At 46.4% G+C, this 11,405-nt stretch overlaps 1 protein-coding gene across 1 annotated transcript in view; it reads left to right on the top strand.

Moving 5' to 3' along the window:
• LOC104390507 (ligand of Numb protein X 2-like) overlaps nt 1-3,268 on the top strand; it is a 14,078-nt gene extending 10,810 nt beyond the window's left edge. Inside the window, exons 9-10 of the mRNA XM_009999646.1 lie at nt 2,520-2,678; nt 3,121-3,268. Coding sequence (XP_009997948.1) covers nt 2,520-2,678; nt 3,121-3,256 — 295 coding nt within the window. The 3' untranslated portion in view covers nt 3,257-3,268. The remainder of the gene's footprint in view (nt 1-2,519; nt 2,679-3,120) is intronic.
• Nucleotides 3,269-11,405: the final 8,137 nt, after the last annotated feature.

The raw sequence follows: 11,405 nt of genomic DNA, 5'->3' as shown, positions 1-11,405 counted from the left end.
GCTTCTATTGAACAGTAACTGTATTTCAGAAGTTCCTGGAAACTTATTTCTAAGACAACTGACATAGAAAATGAAAAGTCTAGATCCTGGCATTTGAGGAACAGAGCTGACCTACAGTTAATGTGCAGTCTCTGCTAAAATATCTTGCAACTGAAATAATCCTGAGGCTCTTTCTGGATTACACAACAGAAGGCAGCAGATAGCTGTGCTGAGTTCCTAATCTGATCATCTCAGGGGCAGACATTCTTATTTCAGGCTAATTCTTTGTGGCTGTCGAAATTGTGTCATTTTTAGCAGGAAGCAGAAATGATTCTGAGTATTTTATTTTTTCTCCCACAGAGCTTTGGACCATAGACTTAGCACAGGTTTAAGCAGCAACTTGTTAAGTTCCAGATGACAGGGTTAGGTCTTTGAAAGTTTTAATTTCTATCTCCTCCCTGATGAAGTGAGCCTCTGCTTGGCTCACTTTTGCAGTTTCATCAAAATACGTTCAGCTGTGAAAGGCAGAGCCTGCTGTCACTCCAGCTGACTGGAGGAGGATCATGCAGGAGATTCACGTGAAACAGTAAAGCCAAACCCTTCTGTGGGAAGCCCAGATTATTTACAGCCTTGTTTCTTGAGGCACCTGAAAGAAGAAATACTAACAAAGCCTCTGTTGTGTTACCCTCATGTTACCTAGCAGCCTGTAAAGGCAAAACAGAACAGCCCAAGGAGGGCAGCTTTTGTGTGTCCAGCAACTGTAACTTGGCTTGGGCTCAGCACTGTCCTCCCAGTCTCCCCTGCTCCCCTGGGGAACCAGCCTGTCCCTTCTGTGCAGATCTGGTGCCAACCAGCCCTGAGCTGCTCCCAGGTAGCCCAAACCTGAGGAGAGCTGCACACTTCAGTGTAGATACAAACATTTCCATAAGAAGGACAGTGTAGGAGTATTTTTCCATCTAATCTCAGACAACTTTATTGGCTGAACCAGGTGGCTGCTGCCTATCTTGCACTTTTTGTTCTTCGCAGCTGTGGGCAGCTCTGCTGTCCTTGTAAACTTACTCCTTCTCCATTCTCTGTTTATCATCAATTGGTGGTGGGGAGTGTTACAAATTAATTGTGTGCTATTACATATTGCTGCTGAATGTTTATCATCACCACTGTGTCACAGAAGGCAGCATAGGAACTTTACTTGATTTCTTTATATTATTGTGTTGAATCAGTATCAGCTACTGATAGGCTAAAATACCATCTCAAAATGCTGCTTTGAAAGGGGTGTGGGTCATGATTTCCTGAAGATGATAGAAATCCCCTTTTTCATTTGGAAAACTGATTTCTAGCAAACAGCCTTTTCCAACTCTTGGAGAATATGTCTGATGTTTTTATTCGTGCTCTGTGGCCACACAGCAGTTGCTACTCTTGCTCTCTGGGCTGTTTATTTGCACCAGCTGCCACACACATTTCTCAGCACTTCTTTTACACTTCTGTGGTACCAGCAGAAGGAAACTGCAGAGGTACCAGTGAGCTAGAGCTGGGTCTTCCAGCCTTCCTGTGTGAAGAACTCCAACAAAAATAAATTACAGTTTGAAACAGATAATTGGATTATTATTCCAGTGAAAAGTTAGCTGAGAAGGCTTTTGAAATCTGAAACTCACCTGCAAACTGCTCAAGCAAAGCCCTGGGGGCAAAAACTTTTATTAGGAAAAGTTTAGCTGGTGGAACACCTCGGTGGGGTGATCAGTGGCAGCTTCACACTGTGCAGGTCTGGCTGAGAGTATAACCTGAGAACGATCCAGAGCCTCCCAGCTGCTTGTCCCTGCTCCTGCCACACCTTTCCAGTCGCCAGACAAAGGCCTTGCCTGTGCTGCAAAATCAAGGAGCAAGTGCCGTTGGCACTGAAATACCATGTTCTCCAGGGCAGCCCCAGCACTGCAGCACTCTGGGTGTGCTGAAGACATACCTCATGGCTGCCATTCACAGCAGAGCCCTGTGATCTTGCTCCAAGGTCTTCAGTACCTTCTTGTACACAGCAGTTTTTTTTCCATCAGTGACACATTGCTGCTGCCCAAAGAGGGCAGCCCCTGGAAGTGTTGAAGGGCAGGCTGGATGGGGCTTGGAGGAACCTGGTCTAGTGGGAGGTGTTCCTGCCCATGCACGGGAGGTTGGAACTCAAACCTTCCAACTCAAACCATTCTACATGACATATGACAGGGTATGTGATGTGATCATGCCTCCATGGTACCAAGCATGCAGTATACAGATGGAATTTTTAAAAGCTCAGTTCTCATTAACTGCATGGGTGTGACTGCTGGTCACCATTACTTCTTGTCACTAGTTTTATGCATGTTCTTCAGTAGAACTCATCAAGTTATTCCCAAATCTTTCAGGTCACAAACCCCTCTAGGGAATGGCAATTTTCTGTTAACAGAACTGTATCAAAGCTGTTCTTTCCACAAGGGGAAACATTTTTTGCTCAGGTGGTTTTCCTTGAAACACACGTGTAACCTTTTTTTCTCTGGTTGTGACCTTGCCTGTCTCCACAGCCACCTCCACTGCTGCCAAGATATTGTCCTCAGTAAAGGCAACCTGGAAAGCTGGGGCTTCAGCATTGTTGGAGGCTTTGAGGAAAGCAAAGGAAACCAGCCTTTCTTCATCAAAACCATCGTGCCTGGGACTCCTGCCTTCAGAGACAGGAAACTCAAGTATGTGTGGGCTGCCCTGGGGGCTCTGTCAGAAGCACTGTTGGTTCTTAGGTCACCGTGCACCTTTTCACTGAGGGGCTGTTACCCTGTTAATGAGCTGAGCCAAAAGTTAGAGACTCCTAATTCTTAGACACCCATTGGTGCAGTTTATACTGTTGCCAAAGTTGTAACAGACTAAGTCTTGTATTAATGAGTGTTCTCTGTAAAGGTGCAACTAAGGGGAATTAACAGTTATGCTTCAGAAGATTGTTAAGGTTTTAACTGATTAATTAGATAAAAGCAGAAAGGGGATGTCTGAGGTGTCCTCCTTTTCCCTTGCCCTCTGAGTCAGAAGCTAGTAAGTTACTTAAACAAAATTGATGGTCAGTGACCTTGGGGCTCCCAGGATGCAAAGTTAACAATAATGAAGTCCTGATGACCATGCCTTCTGTCTTTTGCTCAGGTGTGGAGATGAAATAGTGGCAGTAAATGGAGTGCCAGCAATAGGAATGAGCAATTCGGAACTGATCCCAATGCTGAAGGAGCAAAGGAACAAGGTCACACTTACTGTGGTGTCTTGGCCAGGCAGCCTGGTGTGACAGCTCAAACCAAACACCAGCCCTGTCAGGAAGCACTTGGCCATCACACAAAGCAAAACGTGGGACACACAAACCAAGGGAATGCTGAACTCTGGCTACACAGCATATGCCATGGAAGACTTCAAGCTTCCTCGTTGGAGAAAAAGTTTCTTCATTGTGCTGAGGTTATTGTCAAATCTGGCTGTTGGATTCAAAGTCACAGTTAATTGGGACAGTTTTAGCTTCTGGGCTTATTAAAGCTCTGTAGAATGGGTGTTGCAGAGAGAGCTTTTTCCAGTGTTCCTCTACAACTCACCTCTGAGGCACTTTCCTCACTTGTAGAGCTCTGCTTTCCCCTTTACATTTTGAAGAGGTCAAAACCGGCACAACTGCCCCATTTCCCCTGCTAGTTTAATGCAGTTCTGCTCCTGCTCTCTGTCCTCCTTGGACACTGAGTCATTTTATAGATGCTTTTAAAAGCCACTAATAAAACAGTAAGGATGTGGATCCAATTAAGCAATTCCTATCCCATCTTGATATTTATAGGTTAGTGAAACCTAATGAATGTGTTTATCCATTAAAAACCCACCTCTGACTCTCAGCTGAGAGCTGAAGAGCTGCTAAGTTAGTGTGGCTGAGCTGTGTTTACTTGGATGAAGGTCCTGTCACCCCCTAGTTGTCACAGACCCTGATGTCAGTTGCTTACCAAAGACCTGCAATTGGTGAGAGGCCTCTCAGCCTTGAGGAGCACCCTTGAGGTGTCCCAGCTCCTGGGGAGGTCACAACCATACAGCCAGCTGCTTTAGCAGAGAGAGCTCCAAGAAGGAATAAAGAGGTTGGTTTACATGTGACAGCACAGGTATGTGTGAGACTCCTTGTACCCCCAAATTTCTTTGTTCCTTGATAAAGGAGTCATGGAAAAGCCACCTGCTATGATGTTTACTACATGATCAGTGTTGCAAGCTCATGCATCTCCTGGCTGTGGCTCTGCTCCTTCGGGGGTTTTCACAGAACAGGTTGGAACTAGAGCAGTTCTCTGCCTGCTTATGGCTCAGGCCTTTACCTCCTTTGGAGCCTGTACCAATCTTCCCCTGGTTTGGTTAAGGAATGGAGTGCATCTGTCACATTAGCCAGAGAGAAGGAATTTGTTTCATTTTCATCCCTCTCTTCAGGAAAGTTTCCCTGGTTTTATGACTTGATAAAAAAAAGCAGCTTTTCCCACAGAAGGCAGATGATTAAACAAACTTGTTACAATAACCCGTTTGAAGGAGGTTGTACCTAGCACAGCATCTGTAGAGTCAGGCACAACTCCTGCAGCTCAGGTCACACATCAGCAAATTGCCAACCCACTAGATCAGGGGAAGCTCAGAGGGTCATCAGCTGCCTCAGTCACATTGTACTGACTGGATGATGTCCTCGCCTCCAGGGGGTTAGTGTGCCCAGCATGGCCTCAGTTCAAACCCACTGCAGAGTTAATATTTACAATAAATGAGCAGAAGCCAAGCCCAGCTGGTATATTCCTACCTGGAAACTCCACATGAAGCAATCTCCTCCCTTTTTAGGTTGTTAGTCAGCAGTAGAAGTGACAGATCTTTCTCAAACCAGGTTGCCTTGTGTGATCTTTCCTCTTAATGCTGTTTCAGCTGCACCTTTTATGGGGCCAGCACAGATTATAAGAATCAAGTTTACCTGTAAAAATGCTACACAGAATGAATGTTTAATCCCTCCTTGCAGCAAACTGCCTGCAGGTCAGTGCCCATCACCGGCTCCAGCACTGCTGTGCTTGGAGCTGGCTGCTCCCTAATTAGCTCTTGCTGCAGAGTGGAACTGCTCCTCACCAGCTGCCTGGCTGAGGTGTTTACAGCCTCACTTCCTTTGGCTCTTGGCTTCAGGCAGGCCAGAGCAGAGCCTGTTATCAGAGCCCAGAAATAGCTTAGGCTCCAACCCTTCAGAAGTGTCTCTGGCACAGGGGGTGGCCTCTTTGTTTGAGTGATAAATACCACTGGGGACTTACACAGCAAAACCAGCCTGTGACCAGCTGGGCTCTGGGGGCTTTTTATCCTGTTATTCCTACGGAACACTGAGAGCAAAGTAATTCAGCAAGGTGCCTGGGGAAAAGGAACAGAAAAACCTGGAGCAGTTTTGTCTCTTCCAATCCATGTGCAGAATCTGTGCCTGCACATATTGACGTAAATCAGTTCCTACTGAGCAGTACCAAGTGTCACTTCTATTAACTGCAGCAGGACAAGGCTGTGGAGCTGGTGCTCAGTTTGAGCAAAGGATGCTGCAGAAGGCAGCATGATTTTTATTGTTACTCCATCTTGTTTCAAGGTGCCTTCAACTTCACCAAAATGTCCTAGTAATTTAAATATTGTTTCCAAGATCAGCCTGTTAATAGATGTTGAATTTGTTTTGATGCCTTCATAAATTATTCTAATATTACTGAAAAAAAAGTCTCGTGGGTGTTTTTTTGACCTTTTCCTATCAGCTAACACCCCCTGGGAATATGTCCACCTCATCAACAGACACTGCTCCAAGAAACTGGCATTGTGAGGCAGGAAACAAGGTAATTGTCCTCTGCTCCTCCCCAGACAGGAGCTGGACTATCCTGAAATGGTTGCGAGAGGAAAAAACCTGACAAAAGTAAATCTCACCTACCCTTCCCTTCAACTCCTGCTCCTACTGCTTGTGGGGCTCAGAACTGACTGAAAAGCTCACCCAGGGAATAAATAAAACTTCCTTTTGTGAGGCTTAACTCCCTGGCTGGGTGTGCTGCACAGCTCAGCAATGACTGCAACACCAGGGCTGCTGTTCCCAGAGGAACTGCATGGCCAGACTGGGACTGGATTAGGTTGTGTTTCAACTCCTACAGTGCAGGAGCATTTCCAAAACCCCACCTTTAGCCTTCTCTAACACATTCAAGACAAACATTTCACCTCTATCTAAAATAATACAATTTAAAATTATTTCCCTTAAATCCACAGCTGCTCCTGGCAGTATAAGCCTCCTACCAACAAAAAGGAGTTGGGTCCATCTGTAAAAACATTCTAAAAACACCAGAGGAAGCAGCACTGCCTGAATACAAGCTTCTACATCCCTTCTCCCACAGCACCACCAGTGAGCCCAGTCAGAAGGATGCAGGCAGGATGTGCTCAGCATTAATTAAGCCTATTTACAGGCTGAGTAGCTTCTGTCACCTCCATAGAGCCAGGGACCAGGGGAGTGGATGCAGAAGAGCTCTATCCAGCTGTGGAGAGGCACCACACCTGCCTTAGAGGACAAAAATGAAGCAGCAGTGCTGCTGGGGGACAAACCCTGGACTTACCTTTGTGTAAAATTCTACTGCCCTGCATTTGCCAGGGAAAATCCAGCTCAGACTGGTCAGGGGACACTGCCTGGCCTGGCCTCTAGGGCAGCAGCTAGCGCCAAGGATCTCAGGGTTTGTGTTCTGTAAAAAACCAAAACAACCACATTTCATACTGGCAGAAGATGGGCTCTTTCTGGAGGCACAGCTGAGGATGCCTGGCCCCATTCCCACTCGATATTCCCACGTGGTGCAGCTGGTCCTGTGTGCTGGAACCGGAGCGTGGGAGCATCTGTGACACGTGTCTTTCCAGGGAACTCATACCAAGGGCTCTTGACTCCTTCTCACCAGTGTCCCTTTGATCACTCCTCTGTGACAACTGGATAAAAGCAAGTTCATCCCCAGTCCTTAAAGCCACTGGGAAATCCCAGCCAAGACCCACCCCCATGAGCCCAGGAGAAGTGTGCAGGCTTCCCCCTCACTCCAGCCAGGATTCCTGGCTGCCCTCATCTCATGCCCAAGCAGATGACCCTGGAGAGAGTTTTATGCATGTTCTTCAGTAGAACTCATCAAGTTATTCCCAAATCTTTCAGGTCACAAACCCCTCTAGGGAATGGCAATTTTCTGTTAACAGAACTGTATCAAAGCTGTTCTTTCCACAAGGGGAAACATTTTTTGCTCAGGTGGTTTTCCTTGAAACACACGTGTAACCTTTTTTTCTCTGGTTGTGACCTTGCCTGTCTCCACAGCCACCTCCACTGCTGCCAAGATATTGTCCTCAGTAAAGGCAACCTGGAAAGCTGGGGCTTCAGCATTGTTGGAGGCTTTGAGGAAAGCAAAGGAAACCAGCCTTTCTTCATCAAAACCATCGTGCCTGGGACTCCTGCCTTCAGAGACAGGAAACTCAAGTATGTGTGGGCTGCCCTGGGGGGCTGGGGGCTCTGTCAGAAGCACTGTTGGTTCTTAGGTCACCGTGCACCTTTTCACTGAGGGGCTGTTACCCTGTTAATGAGCTGAGCCAAAAGTTAGACTCCTAATTCTTAGACACACATTGGTGCAGTTTATACTGTTACCAAAGTTGTAACAGACTAAGTCTTGTATTAATGAGTGTTCTCTGTAAAGGTGCAACTAAGGGGAATTAACAGTTATGCTTCAGAAGATTGTTAAGGTTTTAACTGATTAATTAGATAAAAGCAGAAAGGGGATGTCTGAGGTGTCCTCCTTTTCCCTTGCCCTCTGAGTCAGAAGCTAGTAAGTTACTTAAACAAAATTGATGGTCAGTGACCTTGGGGCTCCCAGGATGCAAAGTTAACAATAATGAAGTCCTGATGACCATGCCTTCTGTCTTTTGCTCAGGTGTGGAGATGAAATAGTGGCAGTAAATGGAGTGCCAGCAATAGGAATGAGCAATTCGGAACTGATCCCAATGCTGAAGGAGCAAAGGAACAAGGTCACACTTACTGTGGTGTCTTGGCCAGGCAGCCTGGTGTGACAGCTCAAACCAAACACCAGCCCTGTCAGGAAGCACTTGGCCATCACACAAAGCAAAACGTGGGACACACAAACCAAGGGAATGCTGAACTCTGGCTACACAGCATATGCCATGGAAGACTTCAAGCTTCCTCGTTGGAGAAAAAGTTTCTTCATTGTGCTGAGGTTATTGTCAAATCTGGCTGTTGGATTCAAAGTCACAGTTAATTGGGACAGTTTTAGCTTCTGGGCTTATTAAAGCTCTGTAGAATGGGTGTTGCAGAGAGAGCTTTTTCCAGTGTTCCTCTACAACTCACCTCTGAGGCACTTTCCTCACTTGTAGAGCTCTGCTTTCCCCTTTACATTTTGAAGAGGTCAAAACCGGCACAACTGCCCCATTTCCCCTGCTAGTTTAATGCAGTTCTGCTCCTGCTCTCTGTCCTCCTTGGACACTGAGTCATTTTATAGATGCTTTTAAAAGCCACTAATAAAACAGTAAGGATGTGGATCCAATTAAGCAATTCCTATCCCATCTTGATATTTATAGGTTAGTGAAACCTAATGAATGTGTTTATCCATTAAAAACCCACCTCTGACTCTCAGCTGAGAGCTGAAGAGCTGCTAAGTTAGTGTGGCTGAGCTGTGTTTACTTGGATGAAGGTCCTGTCACCCCCTAGTTGTCACAGACCCTGATGTCAGTTGCTTACCAAAGACCTGCAATTGGTGAGAGGCCTCTCAGCCTTGAGGAGCACCCTTGAGGTGTCCCAGCTCCTGGGGAGGTCACAACCACACAGCCAGCTGCTTTAGCAGAGAGAGCTCCAAGAAGGAATAAAGAGGTTGGTTTACATGTGACAGCACAGGTATGTGTGAGACTCCTTGTACCCCCAAATTTCTTTGTTCCTTGATAAAGGAGTCATGGAAAAGCCACCTGCTATGATGTTTACCACATGATCAGTGTTGCAAGCTCATGCATCTCCTGGCTGTGGCTCTGCTCCTTCGGGGGTTTTCACAGAACAGGTTGGAACTAGAGCAGTTCTCTGCCTGCTTATGGCTCAGGCCTTTACCTCCTTTGGAGCCTGTACCAATCTTCCCCTGGTTTGGTTAAGGAATGGAGTGCATCTGTCACATTAGCCAGAGAGAAGGAATTTGTTTCATTTTCATCCCTCTCTTCAGGAAAGTTTCCCTGGTTTTATGACTTGATAAAAAAAAGCAGCTTTTCCCACAGAAGGCAGATGATTAAACAAACTTGTTACAATAACCCGTTTGAAGGAGGTTGTACCTAGCACAGCATCTGTAGAGTCAGGCACAACTCCTGCAGCTCAGGTCACACATCAGCAAATTGCCAACCCACTAGATCAGGGGAAGCTCAGAGGGTCATCAGCTGCCTCAGTCACATTGTACTGACTGGATGATGTCCTCGCCTCCAGGGGGTTAGTGTGCCCAGCATGGCCTCAGTTCAAACCCACTGCAGAGTTAATATTTACAATAAATGAGCAGAAGCCAAGCCCAGCTGGTATATTCCTACCTGGAAACTCCACATGAAGCAATCTCCTCCCTTTTTAGGTTGTTAGTCAGCAGTAGAAGTGACAGATCTTTCTCAAACCAGGTTGCCTTGTGTGATCTTTCCTCTTAATGCTGTTTCAGCTGCACCTTTTATGGGGCCAGCACAGATTATAAGAATCAAGTTTACCTGTAAAAATGCTACACAGAATGAATGTTTAATCCCTCCTTGCAGCAAACTGCCTGCAGGTCAGTGCCCATCACCGGCTCCAGCACTGCTGTGCTTGGAGCTGGCTGCTCCCTAATTAGCTCTTGCTGCAGAGTGGAACTGCTCCTCACCAGCTGCCTGGCTGAGGTGTTTACAGCCTCACTTCCTTTGGCTCTTGGCTTCAGGCAGGCCAGAGCAGAGCCTGTTATCAGAGCCCAGAAATAGCTTAGGCTCCAACCCTTCAGAAGTGTCTCTGGCACAGGGGGTGGCCTCTTTGTTTGAGTGATAAATACCACTGGGGACTTACACAGCAAAACCAGCCTGTGACCAGCTGGGCTCTGGGGGCTTTTTATCCTGTTATTCCTACGGAACACTGAGAGCAAAGTAATTCAGCAAGGTGCCTGGGGAAAAGGAACAGAAAAACCTGGAGCAGTTTTGTCTCTTCCAATCCATGTGCAGAATCTGTGCCTGCACATATTGACGTAAATCAGTTCCTACTGAGCAGTACCAAGTGTCACTTCTATTAACTGCAGCAGGACAAGGCTGTGGAGCTGGTGCTCAGTTTGAGCAAAGGATGCTGCAGAAGGCAGCATGATTTTTATTGTTACTCCATCTTGTTTCAAGGTGCCTTCAACTTCACCAAAATGTCCTAGTAATTTAAATATTGTTTCCAAGATCAGCCTGTTAATAGATGTTGAATTTGTTTTGATGCCTTCATAAATTATTCTAATATTACTGAAAAAAAAGTCTCGTGGGTGGTTTTTTGACCTTTTCCTATCAGCTAACACCCCCTGGGAATATGTCCACCTCATCAACAGACACTGCTCCAAGAAACTGGCATTGTGAGGCAGGAAACAAGGTAATTGTCCTCTGCTCCTCCCCAGACAGGAGCTGGACTATCCTGAAATGGTTGCGAGAGGAAAAAACCTGACAAAAGTAAATCTCACCTACCCTTCCCTTCAACTCCTGCTCCTACTGCTTGTGGGGCTCAGAACTGACTGAAAAGCTCACCCAGGGAATAAATAAAACTTCCTTTTGTGAGGCTTAACTCCCTGGCTGGGTGTGCTGCACAGCTCAGCAATGACTGCAACACCAGGGCTGCTGTTCCCAGAGGAACTGCATGGCCAGACTGGGACTGGATTAGGTTGTGTTTCAACTCCTACAGTGCAGGAGCATTTCCAAAACCCCACCTTTAGCCTTCTCTAACACATTCAAGACAAACATTTCACCTCTATCTCATTAAAATAATACAATTTAAAATTATTTCCCTTAAATCCACAGCTGCTCCTGGCAGTATAAGCCTCCTACCAACAAAAAGGAGTTGGGTCCATCTGTAAAAACATTCTAAAAACACCAGAGGAAGCAGCACTGCCTGAATACAAGCTTCTACATCCCTTCTCCCACAGCACCACCAGTGAGCCCAGTCAGAAGGATGCAGGCAGGATGTGCTCAGCATTAATTAAGCCTATTTACAGGCTGAGTAGCTTCTGTCACCTCCATAGAGCCAGGGACCAGGGGAGTGGATGCAGAAGAGCTCTATCCAGCTGTGGAGAGGCACCACACCTGCCTTAGAGGACAAAAATGAAGCAGCAGTGCTGCTGGGGGACAAACCCTGGACTTACCTTTGTGTAAAATTCTACTGCCCTGCATTTGCCAGGGAAAATCCAGCTCAGACTGGTCAGGGGACA

The sequence above is a fragment of the Chaetura pelagica genome, unplaced genomic scaffold (genome assembly GCF_000747805.2).
Source record: "Chaetura pelagica isolate M959 unplaced genomic scaffold, ChaPel_1.0 scaffold456, whole genome shotgun sequence".
NCBI classification, from domain to species: domain Eukaryota; kingdom Metazoa; phylum Chordata; class Aves; order Apodiformes; family Apodidae; genus Chaetura; species Chaetura pelagica.
Note: the sequence above shows the minus strand (reverse complement) of the source record. Positions and strands in the feature narration are given on the sequence as shown.